Here is a 23,848-nt window from a genome sequence, read left to right on the forward strand (position 1 = left end):
AGAGCACCTGCTCAGCAGGGAAGTAAAGCTGTTCAAGGCTCAGCCAATGAGAGGGCGGAACAGTGTTCGAGGAGGAGAAAGGAGGGGCCAGACTGCAGCCAGGTGACAGAGCACCTGGATTCAGTCCCCAGCTCCAGGAGGGACGCGAGAAGAGCGCACAGGAACCACATCATTTTAGCATTTGTCTACTGTTTCCTGTTTATCTGATTTGCAAAATAGGATAGGTATTAGCCAGGCAGAGCTATTGTGACGTTTTTGAATGGGGAGTGAAGTGAATGAAAATGATTCAATAAAAAAGTCTTGGACCAGGAGGCAAGTCTGAAGCTCACAAGATTTATTAAAGGCGCCCTCTTTATAACACTTTTCAGTGCACATGATTCTAACAGCAACATATTTTACACCATCCACTCAAATACAGTATAACAAATTATTTAGCATAAATATAAATAAGCTTACAAGTGTACCCGAAACATTTCTGAGGACAGGCATGAGTTTAGAAAACAGGCACTGGCTGGGTTTGGGGTGTGCACTGTGACCCCAGCAGTCAGGAGGTGAAGGCAGGAAGCTAACAGGGGTAGGCCACACTGGGCTACCCCGCACGACCATGTCTCAAAGACAGAAAACAGAGGGAGAGGGACGGAGAAACTACAGACTAACGGCTGTGCAGCAGGGGGAGACCTCCCGCTGATTCTGGCACTTCGGTGAGTCCGACCTTCAGGAAAGAGCCTTCTCTGTACTTCAGTTTACCAACTTAGTCACACAAGCGCTACTTGCCGGAACACTGACTGAGCCACAGTGAACCTCAGGAAGAAAACACAAATGGCAAAAAGGAAAATGGAAACAAATCCTCTGCGTTGCCACACTTGAGACAGGAGCGGTGCACGCAGGGTGGCCCGGTGACTGCACCGCCCGCTTCAAAGCCCCAGAAGTACGGGGGTCACTGCTCTGCCAAGCTCCCCAGGCTACTCTATAGTCCCTCCCCTAGAGAAGGTGACAGGTGTCCTTAAGCCAACCTCATCCAACTACATTGAATCAACAAGCCAAAGGGTCAGGCTACTATTCCAGAGAATTTCCCTCTAAGCCTGCTTAGGTCACCCAGGCAAAGATACTACGTATCTTCTTAAATTACACATACCCTTGAGGTCAAAAATGTTAAAATATTTCCTTAAGTTAAACCCTAAAGTAGGGTATTATCTTTGTTACTTGGTTGTCGATGAAGGGTTTTTTTTTTAAAGCTATGAAATATAATAAGGATCTTTATTCTCCATCAAACAAGATGTAAACTAATTACCCTTTAGCAGAACAAGCACTATCAAAAAGGCCAGTCTGATCCCTCAAGTGACGCTGGTCACATTTCATGCTATTTTTAAAGTTTATGACTATAGCGCCCATTACGGAACACAGACAACAGAGTAAACTCTGATGCTATGTAGTCATAAATATGTAATTAGATTATCTTTAGGTAGGTAGTTTGAAAAGAAACAAGTTACACATTACTGAAGATGGCAAACAGTTAACCATTCGACAGAGTTGTAGTAAGCTGCCTTAGTTAAACTTGTGCTGGGAATTTCACATAAACCTAATCCCATATGCTATATTTGGGGGAGGGAATGCACAGGCCCAAAGTAACCAGTTGTTCAGATTTCCATTCACGAGAAAATCCCCATCTGCAAACAGACTAATGAACCAGGTAGAGACAGTGTTCAAGGTAAGCATTTAAAATTCAAGGCAACGAGAAACTGGAGACATGGTCACTCGCGTGGTCCTGAGACCCTCCCGATTTCATTCTGATGCCAGTGTTCCAACATGGTAAACTCCTTGTTTAAAAACCATCTGCTTAGAAAATTCTGGGCACACACTGAGGCGTCCTGAAACCAGGACTCCATATGTTTGTAATATCCACACCCGACAGGAGGCTCTGTGTAGACACGGACTCTAAACATTTACACACATTTCCTTTCAGGTCCTCCTGGGTGAGGAAGAGCGTCACCAAGTGTTCTTTTTGGTCATGGACGGTCACCAAGTGCCTGTGCAATGGCTTCACACCCACTGGATCCTACTGGGGGTGCAGGCCTGTGAGGGCACTGCTGGGGCTGTGTCTCCGTGTAGTCCACAAGCACGTGTCAGCACGCCTCCACTGCAGTCAGCCCCGCTGGTGAACTCACACTGCTCTTCCTTGCTATTCTGATGACAAGATCCCTGGGATTTCAACAAACCAGGTCTTTCTCCGCGTTCAAAGCAGATGAGGAGCGACCTAGCTAGAGACGCTAGCTCCCCGTGATCAGGGAGTTTACTCCCACCGCGGCCATCAGAAGCAGCAGGCCCAAGGAAGTCACTGTGAAGCTTGCGCACCAGGCTGCAGATGGTTTCAGTGCAGCTTCTGAGACAATGCAGGTCACCGGGGCACCCTACGTAAGAGGGGAAGGAAAAAGCGGGTTACCCTTTCCAGGCGCCAGCTGGTATTATCACACGATTCGAGGGATCTTTTAAGTGGAAGGACCCCGCATGACAACCCCAAACCACTGAAGGTTTTTCTGCTGAAGTGCCTCGTGGGCAAACACCTGGCTTCCCTGACTGTGCAGGCAGAAAGTGTGGACTTGGGTTCCGTGGAACTCAACAGCCCACGCTCCTACACTGGTAACTAATCTCACTGGCGAAGTGATCAGTGAGTTAGTCATAGCTCAGGCTGCGAGAGAGAGAGGGAGGCATGTCTGGGTCCTTGGAGCACACAGTTCCAGTTCCAGACCCCACTCGGGGTGCGTACCTCTCAGTGCGGATGTAATAATCTCAATAGTTTTCTCCAAGCAGTATTGTAACTTCAAGAATTCTGATGCAAGAGTTAGCATCTTGGGACCTTGTTGTCTAGAACCTTCTTGTACTTGAGTTCTGAAGCCTTTCTGTATAAACAAAATATTTAAAATACAGATATAATAGACTACATGACAGTCAATGTAGTCAGAATGATTTTAATTGCCCAGAAATTTATCATTAGTTTATGATAAGTACAATGAAACTACGTCAATAACAAATTACATTGAAAATGTTTCATTCCTCACCAGTGCAAACACTTCATTTCTATAAGCAAGATCAAAATACAAAATGAACAATGATTACTTTTCAAAAGCAGTAAGAATTTAATGTTAACTTATTTAAATTACAGCCCTAGCATCCCAGCACAGGGGACAGGAGGAAGCGTCAGTACCATGGTGTCCAGCACCGTAAGAGGCTAACATTTCATTTCAAAGAGTTCCGATTCACAGTGTTTAACATTTTTTTTAAACATTTACTGAACTAGTCCAGTCATGGGCACTGCTGTCCTTGTCAGTACGCTGACCATATATTCCATCTGCCCTTTTCTATAAAGTGAGGTCTGTGACATGAGACAACTTTAATTCAACTCCATTCGACACTATTTGAGCACATCAATCATTAAATGTGGTTTTTTAGCCTATAATGACTATACTCAAGCAAAAGCTGGCAGCCCCACGCAGTAACTATGAAACAGATGATGCATTAGGAAGTTCCTGCGCCGTCAGGAACCCGTTACTAACACTAGTGTATTAAGACTGCAAAAGGAAAACCAGAAAACAAGTATGCTTCGTTAACACGCACAACTTAGCTGTCTCCAGCTAAAGATGCAAAGAAATAAAAAGATCTAAAACAAAAGAGTGCTGTGGGATGGTCTGTATGGCAAATGTGTTGCTGATTGGTCAATAAAACACTGATTGGCCATTGGCTAGGCAGGAAGTATAGGCGGGACAAGAAGGAGAATAAAGCTGGGAAGTGGAAGGCTGAGTCAGAGATACTGCCAGCCGCCACGATGACAAACAGCATGTGAAGATGCCGGTAAGCCACGAGCCATGTGGCAAGGTATAGATTAATAGAAATGGATTAATTTAAGCTGTAAGAACAGTTAGCAAGAAGCCTGCCACGGCCATACAGTTTGTAAGCAATATAAGTCTCTGTGTTTACTTGGTCGGGTCTGAGGGGCTGTGGGACTGGCAGGTAAGAGAGATTTGTCCTGACTGTGGGCCAGGCAGGAAAACTCTAGCTACAAAAGAGAAATAAAAGATAAAATAAAAATAAAAGAAAAAAAACAAAAACAACCGAAAGCCCCTCTTACTAGTCTCCATTCAGCAAAGATGTTTTCAAGAGAGCTGACCAGTTCCACAGCATTAGCCTTCATCCTCTTGGTAACCTATAGAAAATGAAAATACTCTGTTATACAAATAGTCATCAAGAAACATATTGTTTTCAGACCTATGTGAGACCAGATGGGGAAGCTCTAGTCTAGAATCCAGAAGAGATGGAAGTCCCATCTCTGAGTTAAGCAGAAAATGTCTTGAGAGCACTTAAATCATAGAAATGGAATTTCTTCAAAGTAAATGACACATTGATTTCCATATCAAAAAAGCCACACTTGGGCTCAGCAGGTGAAATCACTTGCTGCTCTGGCCTGTGGACCTATGGATGATCCTAGAACTCATATAAAGGTGGGAAAAGTGAACAAACTTCATAAAGTTGTCTGCTGACTTCCATGTGTGACGTGACATGCAGGTTCACACACACATACAATAATAATAAAATATAAGTATAAAAAAGAATATACTCTGATGAAATTTCCAAAATTTCCCTCAGAAGAGATGGTTTGAGCTGTCAAGCAAATATGAGGTGCCCTAAGAATGTTATAAATTTTATCTGATTCTCAATGATAATCTTATGCTGCATATGCATTTCCATCTTGCAGACTGAGACTCAGATCTCAGATGGTATCTCCTAGCTCAGAAGCAGGGCGTCTTAGACTAAATCAAAAAGTTGCTGTCCGCTGCTCACTGCTGCCTCCCGCAGGTGGAGCCAAGTTTCTGCAAGGGGATTCTGCTTGGGTTTAATTGGCTTTCACTAAGCTCTTGTCTAGGTCAGCGCAAACTTGTGTTACAGTAAGAAGAGAAGTAGGCCATGGTGGCACACCTATAATCCCAGCACTTAGGAGTGAGAGGCAGGAGGATTACTGTCACGTTCAAGCCATCCTGGACAATGAAGCAAGTTCCAGGCCAACCAGAATTACACGATAAGACTGTCTCCCCAAAGAAGAAAGGATTTAAGCACACATAAATTCTTTACTTTATGAACCCCACTTTGAAACCATAATTCCAGTGCCCTCTATGAGTCTATTTTCTATTTCTCTAATTATTATTTTTCTACTTCTTGGGTATTCTATTTTTCTGCTACAGGTCCTTTTTAAAAAATATAAAAACAATCAATCCTGATTATTATTTTATTTGCGTGTGCATGCGTGTGTGTGTGTGTGTGTGTGTGTGTGTGTGTGTGTGTGTGTGTGTGTGTGTACATGAGTTCAGTGCCCACAGGCCAGAAGAGGTGTGAGATCCCCTGGAGCTGGAGTTACAGGTGGTTGTGAGCCGCCCGATGTGGGTGCAGAGACTCAAGCCCAGTCCTTTGGGAGAGCAGTGAGTGCGCTCACCTGCCGAGCCTCCTCTGCAGCCCCTGCCAGAGGCTCTTAGGACTCTTAAGTTGGAAGAACACAATCAGGAGCGGGGAGATGGCTCCATTGGTAAAGCCATGAAATCATGAGGTCCTGAGTTCAATCCCCAGCAACCACATCAAGAGCTTGGCCTGGGTGGCATGGGCTGGTAATGCCAGTGGAAGGAAGACAGGATCTCTAGGGCTTACTGACCAGCTCCAGCCAGTCTATCTCTGCCTCAAAAATCAAGGTGAACAGTTCCTGAGGAACAACATCTGAGGTTGACCTCTGACCTACACACAGACACACACACACAGACACACACACACGGGTACCTGCACAGAGAGGGGGGAGAATACAATTAAAATCCCACCATGTAACGAACTACAGCGGCAGACTGTAGAAGGGCAAGAGGAAGAGAACAGAGTTCTGCATGAAGAATCCCCTTTCATTTCCTCAGAACAACACTAAAGCTAACGCCTGCCTGTTTTAACAGCAGGAGAAGCACTGCTCGGGCATCATTCCGTCTCCACCTGTCACTCTTACCCCACTCTCCACTCACTGCCAGCAGAAGTTTTACCGACAACTCCAGCATAGATAAAACATATCAGCAATGGATGGGGCTGTTCCTGAGGCAAAGCCAATCGCAGCTGTCCGCGGTGGTCGACTGCCACCTAACAGTCCAACCCACCCCCTCCTCAGAGTCCACTGCAGAACCCCATCAGCCTCACGTCTACCGAAACCGCACGGGTCCACAGACCTTGATTTTGGGCCAAGAAGAACGCCTTTGGTTTTGCTCATCTTTTAATACAAGTGAACAAAACCACACAAGCGAGAGGGGCGGGCATATTCAGAGGATGCCACCCGTACAGGCAAGGCGAGCAGGTTAGCCAGCCACTGGTTCTAGTATTTCTTTTTTAATTTCCAAAAATTGTATTTCATGTGTATGGGTATTTTGCCTGCACATGTATCTGTGTACCACATATGTGGCTGATGCCCTCAGAGGGCACAAGAGGACATCAGATCCCCTGAAACTGGAGTTACAGACTGCTGTGAGCCCGCATGTGGATGCTGGGATCCGAACCTCGGTCCTCTGCAGGAACACTAGGGGAGTCTCTCCAGCCCCCATTCCCAGCACTGCTCACGCGTCCTCTGGAAGGAGGCAGAAGCAGGCCCAGGAAGTCACTGACACCTTCTCTAGGTGTGCATCTTGGCATGAGATGACTGATGTGAATGTCGCTGGAAAAATACTTGGTTCAAGCTGACAGCATCAGCGAGTGCCGGCTTCTGTTTGCAGGTAGAGGAGCGAAGACCAACAGAAAGATGAGAAGACATCCAGAGAGCAGACAGTCGCTGTCACCCTCCACATGGCTCAGGAGAGTCACAGACATGGTCTCTGCCTCTTCACTAAAAATAATTCAGTACAAACTAAAACACACAAACACACAGTATGGAAAAGCGGAAGTCCCCGCACTACACTATCATAGGTGCGTTTTAAAGTATTTTGGGCAATATACATCCTGAAATAAAACCGTTTTTAAGATCCACCTTACCTCCTCATGTGCACTCTGCCTGGAGAGGTCTCGCTTGAGGTCCCGTGCTTTCTCCAGCCCAGAGTCTAAGAGACCCCTCATCCCTGAGACTATGCCATCCTGGAGGGCAGCTGTGAATGCCTGTGAGGGAAAGTTCTACACATTTAGATGGTAAGCTCACGTTTTACACGTTAAAATTTTATTACATTTTCTCTGTGTGTGTGTGTGTGTGTGTGAGAGAGAGAGAGAGAGAGAGAGAGAGAGAGAGAGAGAGAGAGAGAGCGAGCACATGAGGGTCACAGGACAACTTGGAGGAGTTGGTTTTCTCCTTCCACCCCAAGCTCTAAGGGATGGAACTAAGGAAATCAGGCTTGGTGGCAAGCATCTCCACCACTGGGCCATCCCATGTGCCTGGTTTTATATACTTTTCAAAATTATAAGGTAATGAAGCTATAATTCACGCCCAGTTTATTAATTCAGCTAAAGTTAGTATGAGAACAATCTATTGGGAAGTAAAATTAGCAAACTTATAATTAGTATTCCACGTGCTATGCTAAAAAGTGTGTTCATTTTAGGTAGGACCTTATTTGCTAAACTATAGTACATTTTAATATAATATCGTTCATAGCATAAACAAAGTGGGCAAATACAAATATTCTATAATTACTGTTTTTTTTTCATGTGTAAACTGTATGAGACCATGTCCCACAGTTGATAGCAGTCATCAAACCATAGAATGAAAGGAACATCTTTCCTTCCTTTGGTTTGTGAAGTTGGTCTCACTATGTAGCCCAGGTTGTCCCTGTTCTTATGATCTTCAAGCCCTAAGTGCTAGGTGAGCGCCCTATCCCTAGCCCCTAAAGGATTTTTTTTTTTTTTTTTGGTTTTTCGAGACAGGGTTTATCCGTGTAGCTTTGCGCCTTTCCTGGGACTCACTTGGTAGCCCAGGCTGGCCTCAAACTCACAGAGATCCGCCTGGCTCTGCCTCCCGAGTGCTGGGATTAAAGGCGTGCGCCACCACCGCCCGGCCCCAAAGGATTTTTTGTTTGTTTTCTGAGACAAGGTCTCACTGTCCTGGAACTATGTAGTTCAGGATGGCCTTGAACTCACAAAGATCCACCTGCCTCTGTCTCCTGAATGCTGGGACTAAAGGTGTACACCACCATGCCTACCTCCAAAAGGACTGTAAAGACCTATAATCATCCAATCATATTTTAATCATTTTTGTTTGTTTGAGAAAAGTACTCATGTAGCCCAGGCTGGCCTCAGATTTGCTTTACAGACAAGAATGATCTGGCCCTTCTGATCTTTCTGTCTGCCTCCTAAGGCTGGACTACAAATGTGTACTACATCTTTTATACAGTGCTATGGCTCAAACTCCTGCATGCTATGCAATCTACCAACGGAGGTAGCCTTCTTTTATCCAGTTCTGACCAAAAGAATTTTAAGTCACTGCCAAACTATTAAAAGTACAAGTTATTTTGAAAAGAGGAATGAACATATTTTATGCACTGATACTACTACCAGAAGTCTCTAACGTTCATTCGCAAGTCTTCCAGAGCTAACATTACACATTACCTGGGTACTGGAAATCTTGTCGCCGTTTTCCAGAAAACAGAGCTTGCTCCCTTTTAGAACAGCTAGCTGACCCACACACTGAACAGCCTGCTCCATTATCTGGACGACTTTGTTTTGAGCCTCTCGTACCATTGATGAAATATCCGAACAGCACCCCTGTGAAATAAAAATGGATCAGTCAGTGTATCACATCTGTGAGATTTTGAAGAGGTGATAAAGAAAAAAGGGACGTGGGTGAAGTGAGCAGGCATGAGGGGATGGACTTCAGCCCTCAGTCCCAGCACTAAAAACAACGACAGAGCTGGAGAGATGGCTCAGTAGATTACGGGCACTGGCTGCTCTTCCGGAGGACCAAAGTTGGATCCCCAGCACCCACATTAGGTAACTCACAATCATCGGAACTTTCAGCTCCACAGGATCTGACGCCCACTTCTGATCGCTGAGGGCATCAGGCATATATGTGGATCACGGGCATACATGCAGGCAACAAACCATACACAATGAAAATGAAATTCACAGCGTGATGACCACGGAAGTGCTCGTGGGAAACTGAAAGCACGCTGCCCTGAAGCGATGCAGCTGTGACATGAACACACCCAGCTTCCGCCTCCCTCAAAGACTTGACCCAGTGAAGAGAGACGGAAAGCCAGCATGAAGTTAAACTAAGACAGGGCTGGTAAGTAAGTATCAAAAACGGGAGCAACACGGTGTGTCTCCAGCCTTTTAACTTAAACTGTCCTGTCAACACCCCAACAAACAGTTACTAAAACTATTCTCTTTTCCCAGGGGAGACGGCAAAGGAGAGGAAGAGAAAGGAAAAAAACTAACAGAAAAACAAAAAACAAACAAACAAACAAAACCCCCAGCTACTTTAAACAACAGCCTTCCCACATGCACTCAGTGCACAAGTCTTGTTTTGTTTGTTTGTTTTGTTTTGTTTTTAGAGACGGGGCTTCTCTGTGTAGTTTTGGTGCCTGTCCTGGAGCTTGCTCTGTAGACCAGGCTGGCCTCGAACTCAGAGATCCACCTGCCTCTTAGGTGCTTTCTTATACCATGATTTCATCTGATAATCACAGCAACCCTGCCAGGTAGACATTACTGTTTTTATTTTCCAGGTAAGAAAATAGAGAGACTCAAGAAGCTAAGCAGATTGTCTAAAGACACAAATTAACATCGCATAGAAGAAAACACAGGATTTCAAATACAACAGTGAGCCTCTGGTTTATGGGTACAGTCCGCTCCCCTCCCCCACACGCTACTCTAAAGCTGCCTCTTCCATTTCCACCACAGACTGTCCTGAGCTATATTCCTTCATTAGGGTTGAACCTAACACACCCGCGCACACACACGCATGCACATACACATACACACGCCACATAATGCACATACACACACACACACACACACACACACACACACACACACCCTACACACACACCCTCTTACACTGCCTCTTTCATTTCTACCATAGACCACCCTGAGCTATATTCCTTCGTTAGGGGTGAACCTAAGTCACACCCTTATTCCTGACCGAGAGCTTTGCTCTCTGGCCAACCCCATGCTTCCATGTTCATGGTTCTATGCTGTCAAATCTTCTTCACCAGAAGTTTGCCCACATCTGTCTTTAGTCCACCTCTGTGGTACATTCTTCTCTTTCCCTGTTATCTGTATCCAAAGTAACCCTTCATCTGGTGTGAATTTAAGATTAACAACAAATACTCAACTAGCTAGTTATCACATCATGAGACCTTGTGAAAAGACGCTCCGAGTCCTACATCTACAGAGAGCATACAGTCACTGAAGTACACATGCTTATTAACAGTATGGCATATTAAAAGGCATAATGAGGGTCGGGTGGTGGTGGCACACGTCTTTAATCCCAGCACTAGGGAGGCAGAGCCAGGCAGATCTCTGTGAGTTCGAGGCCAGCCTGGGCTACAGAGTGAGATCTAGGACAGGCACCAAAACTACATAGAGAAGCCCTGTCTCGAAAAACCAAAAAAAAAAAAAAAAAAAAAAAAAAAAAAGGCATAATGAATAGCTTTACTCAGGGTTAACAAAAAAACAGACAAGAGAGGTACCCAACCAAGCTGGGGAGACCAAGAAAGTTCTCCTGGGGAAAAAACAATGGATAGTAAATATTTCCTGAACTCAGACCACTCAGGAAGTACTTGTCACAAAAAGAATTCCACTTCAAAAATGTGGAAAGTCGGGGCTGGTTAGAGGAGGCTCCATGGGTAAAGGAGGTTACCATCAGGCCCTAGGACCTGAGTTTGTGTCTCTGGAACCACATGGCAGACTCCTGCAAGTTGCCCTGGACCTCCACACATGCACCATGATGTGCATAAGCCCCCACAGGCCCCTCAAATGTAAAAAAAATTAATGCGGAAATCACAACATAAAATATGATAGGTATCATCACATAAAACTTAACCAAATATTCTAAAAAGTTTAAATATCCATTTTAAAAAGTTTAAATATCCATTTTAAAAAGTGAAACTTGCCTCTCTTGGTATTTTCTCACTCCCCCCGCACCCATCTATTGGAGAAATTCTCATAGAGATCTCTGGCATGGTAACAATGAGATACTTTCAACATTAATTCCCTACTTCTTCTACAGTAATGGAACCCTGATGTTTAACTTGGTCCACGGGTGCCTAGAATAAAAAGCCCACTTCTTGATTAGAGCTGGAGCTAGCTGTGGTCGGGTGAAGTTCTGGTCCCATCTGATGCCTCACGAAGATTCCCTTTGAAGGAAGGCCCTTTCCTTGTCCCCACCCACCACCCAGCTGCGCACATACAACTCGGATGGTGCTCTATCATGACGGAGCATGACCAGGTCAAGCCCACACTTCAGGCATAGCAGAGGGGAGGAAAGCAAGGCGTCGGGACCCCGCCTCTTTGTGCAGAAGACCCTCCATGCCTACCTCTGCCTTCCAGCGGACACAAAGCAAACTTCTATCTTGCTTCTTCCTGGTGGCCAAACCCAATGTTACTTGATACAAAGTGAGCAGGAAACGAAATTACTTTTCTCACCATGATATCAACAGGTTTGTTACTAATTCAGCGTGAGCTGAAAGCCAGCCCACAGCCAGAGCAAGACTCTGCCTCTCTGCCCTGTGACCTTAACTGGAGGCTAGAAGAGCATAAACTGGCCAAGACCGCATGACTCAGATCCATCCCCTATTACCCAGTAGTCATGTAACACTGGCTGAGCCAGTCACTCCCCAAGCCTCGGCTTCCTCATCTATAAAACGCTGACAGCAGCACCCATCTGGGGCTTGTCGTGAGGACGAAATGAACCAACAGCTTCAAACCACTTAGCACACAGATACCAAATCTTTGCTCAATCAACCAGTTGCATCCAATCTTAGGACCCCAAAACAGGAAGCACCCGGAAATACTCAGATGTAATTTTAGGGAAGATACAGGTGGTAGGAAGCCAATAAATACTTTTAGAACAAATGAATTCTTCAAAAATAAGAAATCAACGCACCTGCAAAAACAATTGTAAATAGCCTCCCAGTTTTTTAATATCTTGTCTCAATTCATCTTCAAGCCTCGCTGAGCTGGGACCAGGAGGAAAATCATCCAGCCAGTGTTTGAACAAAACCACAAGCTGCTCAAAGGCACAAGCAATCTGGACGGTGAAGGCCTGTGCTGCCCGGTCAGAGGAGAACACTTGGAAAGAAAAAGGAAAATTACTGCAAGGAACAGTCTCCAGATAGAATAACTCAGGTACGGTCACCATTAAAGCATCTAAACATGGCCGAGAGATGTCGGCCAGATGCATTAAATCATCGCCCCAAAACGAGAGGGAAGGGCAGGGAATCTGTAGAATCGCTTACGGTTATTTTGGCTTTCTTCATCCTGCTCTTCATGGCTTTGGAAATGGCAAACAGCCCATTGTAAAGCTTAACAAGGTTATTGATCAGGCTATCTGCTATAGTCTTCTCTTCCTCATAACTCTGTCCAAGAAAGTCTATTGACGAACCAATCAATTCTTTGCAAATTCAGGAAGAAATGATTCTGAAGAATTTGAGTAAATGGTGCTTGATTTTTCCATTAAACCTACACCGACAGAAAACAGCCAGTGTGAGCCTCGTTTTCCAGCACAGGATTTTCAAACACGCACACGAATGCAAGTATACTGAAGAACCAGTGGTCAGTAGTCCGAAGTAGGCTGTTCTTATTTCAGTGCATTCTCATTTCTGTACACCAAGGTGAAAACAGTCCCATGTAGGGACCAACTAACCTCTCACTAGCTGAGTCCACAGGCTTTGTAGCTCTTCACTCTTCATACAAGTAACTAGAGAATCAAAATGCCCCATGTACCTACACACTTAAACCTTCCTTTTTTTTTTTTTTTTAACGTGTCTGGGTGTTTTGCCTGCATGTATGTCTGTGTACCATGTGCATACCTAGTATTCATGGAAGATAGAAGAGTCACCAGATCCCCTGGAACTGATGTTCCAGACTGTTGTGAGCTGCCATGTAGGTGCTGGAATTGAACCCTGGTCCTCTGGATGAGCAGCCAGTGCCCTTAATTGGCTGAGCCATCTCTCCAGCCCTTCATTTAATCTTTCTATACTTGATAGCAATTAAGTTTTCCTAACATCTAGGGAAATTAACTCATAAACTAGAAAACCAGGCAACAATGAACTGGATAAAAAGAAATGCCTCAGAACCTTCAGGTTAGAAGAACTCTTCCCCGCCGGGCAGTGATGGTGCATATCTTTAATCCTAGCACTCGGGAGGAAGAGGCAGGCGGATCTCTGTGAGTTCGAGGCCAGCTTGGTCTACGAAGTGAGTTCCAGGAGAGCCGGGGCTACACAGAGAAACCCTATCTGGGAAAAAGAAAGAAAGAAAGAAAGAAAGAAAGAAAGAAAGAAAGAAAGAAAGAAAGAAAGAAAGAAAGAAAGAAAGAAAGAAAGAAAGAAAGAAAGAAAGAGGAGAGCTCTTCCCAGAGTGCACTACAGTCAGGACAGGCTAAAGCTAACTGACCTTCTGCAGTTAACAGAGCACACTTCCGGGAGATGGGCTTGCAGAAAACACCACATTCTAAGTACTGACGAAGCAGAAGTCAATGGAAAGGCCAAAGAGCTCCTTCAGGTCTTCAGCAAGTCACCTTAGACTTGAGTACATAACATTTGCGCATCCTGATTCTCACTTAAATGCGGTTTTCTGATCTAGTCCACGGGGGGACTAGAAGTAAACACTAAGAAGAAGGCAGAAGATGGGGAACAGGAAACGCCCAGAACAAAGCCGAGAGCTTGGCTGGGAGAGAAAGACACGGCAGCCCGACCTGAAGCTCCAGCTCCAGAGAATGTGTGGCACTATGACGCGACCTAGAGTTAGCCACCCAAGACAGCCAACGATATAGTCCTCTAGGGTTGATGCATTCCAAAAGTCAACGCGAATGTTTGAGACCCGTAGAAACCTAGCTAGAAAATATTATGGTCCCTGAGTGAGAAGTCAGACACTCCTTAGATTCCCGAAGCTAGAAGATGCCAGGCCCTAGGTACAGCAACCCCTCCCTTAGGCCCCTACTGAACGTACAAGGAGCAGTTCCTCTCTCTCCTTTTCCCCACTGTTCACTCAATAGCCCCAGGCTGGCCTTGAACTCCATCTTTCTGAGGCAGCCTTCTGAGTGCTTGCCAGGATTACACTGTCTACCGTCACACCCAGCTCCATCTCTTGGGAAAACTTGAAATAAGCAAGGATCTCATATCTGACTTTTCCTTAAAAACACTTTACAAGGGCTGGAGAGATGGCTCAGAGGAAAAGAGCACTGGCTGCTCTTCCAGAGGTCCTGAGTTCAGTTCCCAGCACCCACATGGTGGCTCACAACCATCTGTAATGAGATCTGGCGCCCTCTTCTGGCCTGCAGGCAGAATACATAATAAATTAAAAAAAAATACTGAATAGACACATTGCTCTGTGTGTGTGCGTGTGTGTGTGTGTGTGTGTGTGTGTGTGTGTGTGTGTGTGTGTGCTCACACCAACACACATGTAGCCAGTGGATAACAACATCAATAAGTCCTAAGGGTAACAATTATCTTCCTCCAAGCTAATTTTGAGAAAATAACAAAACCAAACCCAATTTCTTTGAAGAAGATGAGCTATAGTTCTTTTATTCTTACTTGTATTCTATTAGGACCTTTACCAAATAGACTAATACATTAAATAGTAACAAACTTAAAAAATTTAGATTATTTAATTATTTTATATGTATAAGTGCTATATATGTATGTATGTATGTATGTATGTATGTATGCATGCATATATGTATACCATGTACATACCTGGAAGATGACATTAGATACCCTGGGACTGGAGTATGGTTGTGAACTACCATGTGAGTGCTGGGAATTGAACCTGAGTTCTTTGTAAGAGCAGCAAGTGATCTTAACTGCTGAGCCTGCTCATCATCTTAGAACTTTTTATAAGGTTCTATATATAATAAGGTGCTCAGTGGTACAGAGTTTGTCTAGCATGCTTGAGGCCCTGAGTTCAAACCCCAAATCCCCCCCACACACACACATAACCAAACTAATTCTTCCCTTGTCCAATACATGCTCACAGACAAGCAGCACTCGGGCTATTTATTAGCTAGTTTTTTAGAGGGTCTTATTCATTTAATTATGAATACATGCATGCCTTCTTTTATTTCCTCTTCACACAGATCACAGTGTATGATAAATACTCTGGTATTTTGCTCATAAGAAAATAACATTCTAAACATATTTTCCCATATTTGAATTAACCACTCAACTAAAAGCCTTTAAAACAAATCAGAGAACAGAATTTGCGAAACAGAATAGCTATCCAATTCACATCTTCATTTTATAAAGGAAACAGCTGCTATGGAATGAAATGATTTTCACGAGCCCACAGAACAAGGGAGAGTGGAACTTTGTTACTATATGAACAATGTGATGACAGCGGTACCTGACGAGTGTGAAGAATGCAGATTCTGAATCGGATGGACCTGTATGTCATGCAAACAACCAGAAATTCTCCCATTCTTCATCAAACTTCTGCTCCTAAACCAAAGATAAGCATAAGGTTAGCTGCTACACAGCACAGAGCATTAAGAATGCTGTCAGCCTTGTGGAAACATGTAATCCCACACTCAGGTTGACATAAGATGGGGAGTTTGAGGCCAGCATGGCCTACATGAGACCCTGTCTCAGGGGAGGGGGGAATATTCTAACATAGGCATGTATATGTGTTCTTTCCAACAAGGACTAACTCATTTCCATTTCTGAGCAAGAATTTTCCTATGTGCAGGCTTCGCCCTAACATCGTTCACGAAATGGGATAAGCATTTCTTGTGCACTATTACTTGGGTGCTGAACACGGCCATGAAACCTGGCATCTGGCCAAAGGGAGAAGCCTGGCACACAGTTCAGGGAGTGCCATAAGGGCAGAGAGTGCTTCAGTAGTCTGGCTGGGGAGTTGGCAGGGCGTCTTGGAACAGTGACCCTGAAGGATAAGCATGGGCTAGCCAAGCAGAGGGCAGACTTGGGAAGCAGGGACAGTATCTCAGCCACAGGCATGTGACCAGGGAAGACTTGGGAAAGCATGCAAGAACCAAGCACAGGACAGAAAGACGCTGCCTATGCAGTGTGGGGAGAGAGCCAGGAATACGGCGGGAGGTGTGCGGGATAGAGAGGTGTGCGGGATCGACTGGAATTATCTAGGGGAGGAATTTAAGTAAGGACATGAAGCACAGGTAAAAAGGGCATCTAAGCAGACCCTGTACAAAGCATGCCCGTGAGAACAGTACCCATCAGGAGGAAGTGACCCCCTCCACTGCTCCTGCACAGCGCGTTCCTCAGCCTAGAAATCACAGGCGCGCCTTTACCTTTCTAAACTCCACGTCTAGCTCATTATGAGAACGAAACTCCCTGAGCAGTGACCTGAATCTAAATACAGGTGACCCTTCGGCGTCTTCTAACCAAACTTCTACTGACTCACCAGAAGAAAGTACTATTTGTTGAAAGGATTGTTAAATGGAAGTATTCCGTCCACAAATGCTTAAATGTTTCAAATATAAATCCCCCCTGTGAATTCTTACAAAAATAAGTGAAACTACAGAAATATGATAGAAGATAAAGGGGGACTATCAATTTCCAAGTATTTGTTTTTCTAGAGGAAAAGGAAAAAGTAAGTTAAGCCAGGTAAAGTATTACTCTTGCGACATTGCCACGTTAAACAATGTTTAAACTAAGAAAATGCTTGTCACATTCCTTTCTGAGAGTTTTCATTCAACCTGATAGGAGAATTTACTTTGAACTGTCGGCCACCCGAGTGATTTACAGGTGGCCGGACCAGGCGGTTTTATTGCAGAGCGGCTGCGCACAGCAGGGCCACCAGCAGCCCCAGAGCAATCTGTCAGCGTTTCCATTACCTGCAGCCATTCTCCGAGTTCCCACTCTGTCATAAACATTCTTACAAGGCTGAAACTTCATGCACAAGGTCTCAGACTAAGAGCAACTCATTTTAAAAAATATGATACCATTAAATTACAGAAGTTCTCAAAAGTGTCTTTGCCAAATGAAAATACCTAATTTCAAAATCTTGAAAAATATGAAAAAGAATTTTGGTTTTGGATGTCACTTTTTTTGCGGGGGGAGGGGGGGGCGGGGGGCGGTTTCAAGACAGGGTTTCTCTGTGTAGCTTTGGCACCTTTCCTGGAACTCGCTCTGTAGACCAGGCTGGCCTCGAACTCACTGAGATCCGCCTGCCTCTGCCTCCCGAGTGCTGGGATTAAAGGAGTGCGCCACCACCACCACCCGGCGGGGGTCACATTTTAAAACGTGTTTGTTTCTCGTTAACCCCGACTTCAGCAGATGTAAGATAGAATCACCAACATTCAGTGAACTAAACACTAGTGTTCTCCAACTAATGACCATATTGTGATCCACAATGTTCTTTCCATAAAGCTTATACTTGTCTATAATGAACTCTTTTCTTATTATTAAGAAGCTGGTAATCCTAAAACCCAAAGGGTTTCATGATAATTCTCCAATGTGTTGGTCTGGTTAAAATTTGGAGGTGGTCATTATTACTCTAGGCTGACTACTTATCTCAAGCCCCATACATCCAGTTCTATCAAGGACCATCCGTAGGTCACTTTAGTGGCCCGGCCCAGCAGTATCTTTCATCCTTAGGTCAAAGCACCTGTAGACATCACTATCTGTTTACCAGTACTGGATCCGAAATTCTACCTTCTCTATATTGTAACATTAAGAAAAAGTCTTTTCTCAGTGCTGAAGACTGATGGAGGACCTCACGATGCTAGATGAGGGCTTTACCTCTGAGATACACTAAGACGCAACAGTCTAAGCCACCATCACTGAACACCACAGTGAGAGGTTTGCACACATCATCTCCTACCCTTGTGGCTCTCTGCAGCATCTTTCCCAAGCTGAAATCATAGAGGTCCCCAGGCAGCCGGGACGGCAGCTGCTCTATGAGGAACCAATGCCTGGAGATGTTGCCCGGCACTCTGTTATTAGGGTCCGCGACCTTTTCACTACATTACTGCTGAGGGTTCAGAGACGTTCTCTGCATTAAAGGAGCTCGGGGTCTGTGTGGAGAATCTGTGCCACATACTTCCCTCACAGCAACTCTTGGTGACGGCTCCCTTTACTCATTTGTAAAACAGATGGCCATAACAACACTTACTCAGAGGTCTGTGGCGAGTGCCGAATGAGATCTTATCAAGTATTCAAGAAATGTTCTGTTTGTTAGTGTTTTGTTTGTTTGTTTTGAGACAGGGTCTCTTTATATAGCCCTGGCTATCCTGGAACTAACTTTCTTTTTTTTTTTTTTTTTTTTTTTTTTCCCTTGAGACAGGGTTTCTCTGTGTAGCTTTGTGCCTTTTCTGGAACTCACTCTGTAGCCCAAGCTGGCCTCAAACTCATATAGGTCTGCCTGCCTCTGCCTCATGAGTGCTGCCACCATGCTGAGCTTGTTTGTTGGTGTTTAAGACAGGATCTTGCTGGGTGGTGGTAGCACACATCTTTAGTCCCAGCAATTAGGAGTCAGAGGCAGGGGAATCTCTGAGTTTGAGGCCAGCCTGGTCTGGCTACTGATGTTCACTCTGAAAACTCCTTTGCCCCACACTCCAGACTAAACATACACTTAACGTCCTGTGGAAACCTCAGTCGTCATAGCCAACTGGAAAGTTACCATCTGTCTCAAACACTGCTTTCCCTAGCTCAAAACCAGGAGCAACCCTGGGCTTTTCATTGGCTGAACTGCACAGCCAGTCACCAAGTCCCATTGCTTCTGCATCTCAAATATGCCTAAAATGGGGTTCTTCTCTCCAGTTCTGTCTATCTAGTGCCTCTCCTCTCTCCAAGGCCGGGTTCATGAGGACAGGGAGGATTTTACTTACCTGGGATTCCTCAGGACATGGTAGCCATCATAGGAATATTTGTTTTCAATAAACAACAAGCAAAATTAAAGGGCAAATGGTCCAGGCCAAGGCCTTTCTATCCTATTTGCTTCCATACTCTGAGCATTTAAGTTCTAAGCACAGCTAGGTTTTCCATGAAAACACATACCCACTATGGGCGCTTTTATGTTTTATGTATAGATGTTCTGTATCACACTGATTTATTCTTTTGTGGTGCTCATACTAACTTGATTGTGTTTAAATGTGTAACTTACAATAAAATATCAGAACATGTCAAATTCTTGAGATGTTAAAAGTGATGCTATTCCTTTTTCTTTTTCAAGTGATTTCTTTATTTTCATTTTTATGTGAATTGGTGTTTTTCCTGCATGTATGTCTGTATGAGGATGTTGGGTCTCTTGGAGCTGGAGTTCTAGATAGTTGTGAGCTGCCATGTGGGTACTAGGAGTTGAGCTCAAGTCTTCTGGAAGAGAACCCAGTGCTCTTAACCGCTAAGGCGTCTCTCCAGCCCCATAATGCTATTCTTTTTTTATACAGAAAATTAGATCTATGCCATCCTAGGCTGCTCTTAAAACTAGCATGATAAAATACTAAACACTTCTGCTCATACAGCAAACTAATAAACAATGTAATGCTATAAGCACTGTAATTTGATCACTAACATTAATGACATTTATATTTCTGGGTCCCCATTACAGATATATCATGACGGCAAGTCTCTTAAGATAATTTTATACATGTATGCATATATAACTCTGTAACTTACATACTTGCACATGTACATATACACAGAACAAGAAAAACAATAACAAAACAACTTTACCTCCTTCTAGAAAGGGAGGAAACTGGCGTGCTTGTAATGTCCGGCTCCCACTCGTCTTCAGGATCACAAAAGACATCCTCAGTCCTGTTACCACCGTCACTCTAAGAAAAATAAAATACAGCCTTTCCATTAATCGTGATGTTTATAATTCAGCAAAAAGGCTTAAGTAATTTTATTATTTTAAAACATACGATGGTGGCGCACACTTTTAATCCCAGCACTCGGGAGGCAGAGGCAGGCGGATCTCAGTGAGTTCGAGGCCAGCCTGGTCTACAGAGCGAGACCCAGGAAAGGCGCAAAGCTACACAGAGAAACCCTGTCTCGAAAAACCAAAAAAAAACCCAAAAAACAAAAACATAAAACTAGCAAATTCCAGGTTATCTGCTTAGTCTTAAAAATAGCTTATTACTGATCAAATTAAGAACTAATAACATAAATTGTAGTAAAAACATGTATGCAGATGCCATTATGAAATCTATTATTTTGTATGTTAACCTAAAAACCATTATTTTGAAAGGTTAACCTAAAAAACTAACCATAACAACAAAAACCCCAATCACATGATGCTGGGAATTAAAATAAGTCTTATAAAAACAACCAAAATTATTAAATACTTCAAAAACAGTAACCTGGACTGGGAGATGGCTCAGGCAGTGAAATCGTTGTCCTGTACATATAGGACTTGAATTCGATTCCCAGAACCCATGTCAAAAACACAGGGTGTGATAACACACACTTGTGATCCCAGTAAAAACTCAGGGTGTGATGGCACACATCTGTGGTCCCAGTGAAAACTCAGGGTGTGATGACACACATTTGTGATCCTAGTGAAAAACTCAGGGTGCGATGACACACATTTGTGATCCCAGTGCTGGGAGCTAGATGGGTGGATCTTAGGGTCCACTGCCGAGTCTATATAGTGAGCGCTAGGACAACGAGAGATCATTTCTAGAAGAGGAAAGTGGATGGTGCCTGAGGCTGTCCTCTGGCGTGCTTACACACACACACACACACACACCCACCCACACACACACATACACACACACACAGAAATAATAATAAACTTAGGGACCTGGAGAGATGGATCAGAGGCTTAGAGAGGCCCCTGCTCTTTCAGAGGACCTGGGTTCCATTTCCAGCACCCATGATGGTGCCCTTAACTCCAACTCCAGGCCACACATATGTACACATATAACATAAAGGCACATAGATATATAAATAAAAATAAAATAAGTCATAAACAACAACAATTTTTTAAAAACCACTGGAGTTTAGAAGAGACAGTTAACAGTAAAACCCTGAGGGAGAGATAAAAATAATCTGGCAATGTTAAGGTGCAATCTTGAACTGGGGAAATGTCTCAGTGATAAATTGTTTGCTTAATTTGTGTGAAGTCTTGTATTCCATCCCCTAAACACACACACACACACACACACACACACACACATTCACATGCATGAGTGCACACACATACACACACACACACACACATCCCTTCTTGGTTGAATATACTAATAATCTATACATTAGGTATTTAAGCAGTCTCAATTAAAATTCTACTAGATACATACTATAGAGCTTGATTCAGAGTGCAGCATGTGTAAAAACTAAGAAAAGAACTTGGGAGAATATGTGAAAGCAGGAAGTCAGTCCAACAGTGAGCTGCATACGAGGGTTTAGTGTGTGCATCATGGGAAAGAGTGATCAAATGCTTCAATGATGTTTTAAATACGCTCATTGTTGTAAAATCGGAAATTATTAACACATAGAAACACAAACAGGAAGTCAAGCCGCCCACAGCCCCACCGTGTAGAGAGGAACACCCTCACTGCTCCGACACAACCCCTCTCAGGCTTTGCCGGGGCTGGAAGCTTGGCTCAGTGGTTAAGGGACTTGTTCTTCTTGCAGAGGACCTGGGATTGGATCCCTGCACCTACACGGTAGCTCACAACCATCTACAGCTCCGATTCCAAGAGATCTGATACCTACTTCTGGATGTGGAGGAAACCAGGCATGCATGTGGTATGCACATACACATACAGGCAAAATACACATCCTAAAAAAAAATCAAAGGAAGAATATACTTTGCTTTCCTGAAATAAACACTCCCTGCTCATGGCAGAAGTTTTTTTGTTTTTTTGGGGGGGTTGTTTTGTGTTTGTTTTGTTTGTTTGTTTTTTTGTTTTTGTTTTACAAGTCAGGGTTTCTCTGTATAGCTTTGCACCTTTCCTGGAACTCGCTCTGTAGCCCAGGCTGGCTTGTTTTTATCTTATTTTTAAGGTCATTCAGGTTTTGTTTGGTAGGTTTCATTCAGGATTTTTCTAGCTGTGTTCATATCAGTCTTCTGAGTGCTGGGATGTACGTGACCACACCCAGCTCTTAGGTTTCGTTTGTAGTTACTCTGAGCATCAGCAGATGAACGCTGGCAGGTTCTGCAGCGCTGCACACGGAACAGGGCTCATCTTTCCCTGGCACTCTCCGAGTGTGCACTCATGCAGCTGACTGGAATCAGCACCTTTCCATCCCTCTCTAGTGCTCCCTCCTTCCAACCCGAGCTCATTCTTTCTAGTTTTGTTTTAGCTTTTTTGAGTCACACTCTCATGGATTTCAGACAGTTCTCTACTTAGCACAGGCTAGCCCTAAACCACTGATCTGATACCCTCAGCTTCCTAAGTGCTGGGTTACAGGTATGAGCTACCATACCTGGCTCCCACTTATTATTTTTTTAATCATTGTTTTTTTAATCTACTTCATTGACAAACTTTTAAAATTATTATTTAGCTGTCCCTCCATTAAGTCAGCTTTCATAATTTATCTTTTCCTAGAGTGTTTTTCCTTTCTAGAAGACTCAAATTTAGGGGGCCGGAGAGATGGCTCAGAGGTTAAGAGTACTGGTTGTTCTTTGAGAGGACCTGAATTCAATTCCTAGCAACCATACAATGGCTAACAACCATCTATAATGAGATCTGGTGCCCTCTTCTGGCATGCAGGCATATATGCAATCAGAACACTATACACAATAAATAAATAAGTCTTAAAAAAAAAAAAAAGAAGACTCAAATTTAATACATAGGAAGGTTCTAAGGCAACATACCATAAAGATACTTCAATATTCATGCATATTGCTAGGATATTTACAATATTACAATAACCAGGAAATGGAAACCAGCCTAGATGCCCATCAAAAGATGAAAGAATAAAGAAAATGCAGCATACACACACAATGGAATTTTATACAACTGCCAAGAACACTGAAATCATAACATTTGCAGAAAAATGAACGGAACTGGAAATCATTATGTTAAGCAAAATAAACCAGATTCAGAAAGGCAATGGTATTTAGTTGTTTTCTCTTATATGTGGAACTTAGATTTAAAATGATGTGTGTGTGTTTGTGTTTACATGTATCTAATAGGGGATCATGAGAATGGAGGAAGAGATCTAGCCGAGGGGAGAAGAAGAGAAGGTGATGGAAAACATTTGGGGGAAGGGGGCCAGCCACAGGGAGCCTGCGAACAGACGGGCAGAGAGACGAATGGGAACAAAGTATACTAATATAGACGTGTGAAAACACTGTAAGGAAACACATGATTTCATGAGCTAACCTAAAAAATATAAATAGATGAATGTGTAAATAGGAACAGTGAGGTGGCTCAGAGGTTAGGACATTTGCTGCAATGTCTACTGGCGTGAGTTTAAGCCCCAGGACCCAAATGGAGGAAAGTGAGAATCAGCTCTCTCAAGCTGTCCTCTGACCTTTATACTCACTGTCTATGTCTCTCTTACACACACACACACACACACACACACACACAAATATAATAAAAGTAAATAAATCTAAAAATAGCATAAAATTTTATTGGTGATATAATTTTTAACTGATTTTGTCATCTTAATTTAAATGTGATTTTGCTTTTATTTTTTGAGATAAGGGTCTCATACATGAAAAGTTAGCCTTGTACTTTCTATGTGGCCAAGAATAACCTTAAACCCCTTGGATTCCT

General features: G+C 43.7%; 1 protein-coding gene across 1 annotated transcript in view; it reads right to left on the bottom strand.

The window, feature by feature from the left end:
- Positions 1 to 1,470: 1,470 nt before the first annotated feature.
- Positions 1,471 to 23,848, bottom strand: part of Kif14 (kinesin family member 14) — a gene marked incomplete at its 5' end in the record, with an annotated part of 67,959 nt that continues 45,581 nt past the window's right edge. The window contains 11 exon segments of the mRNA XM_059280193.1: positions 1,471 to 2,408; positions 2,765 to 2,897; positions 4,124 to 4,198; positions 7,033 to 7,152; positions 8,590 to 8,745; positions 12,086 to 12,270; positions 12,438 to 12,473; positions 12,476 to 12,604; positions 12,607 to 12,660; positions 15,541 to 15,635; positions 19,845 to 19,945. Coding sequence (XP_059136176.1) covers positions 2,041 to 2,408; positions 2,765 to 2,897; positions 4,124 to 4,198; positions 7,033 to 7,152; positions 8,590 to 8,745; positions 12,086 to 12,270; positions 12,438 to 12,473; positions 12,476 to 12,604; positions 12,607 to 12,660; positions 15,541 to 15,635; positions 19,845 to 19,945 — 1,452 coding nt within the window.

The sequence above is a fragment of the Peromyscus eremicus genome, chromosome 15, assembly GCF_949786415.1.
Source record: "Peromyscus eremicus chromosome 15, PerEre_H2_v1, whole genome shotgun sequence".
Taxonomy (NCBI): Eukaryota; Metazoa; Chordata; class Mammalia; order Rodentia; family Cricetidae; genus Peromyscus; species Peromyscus eremicus.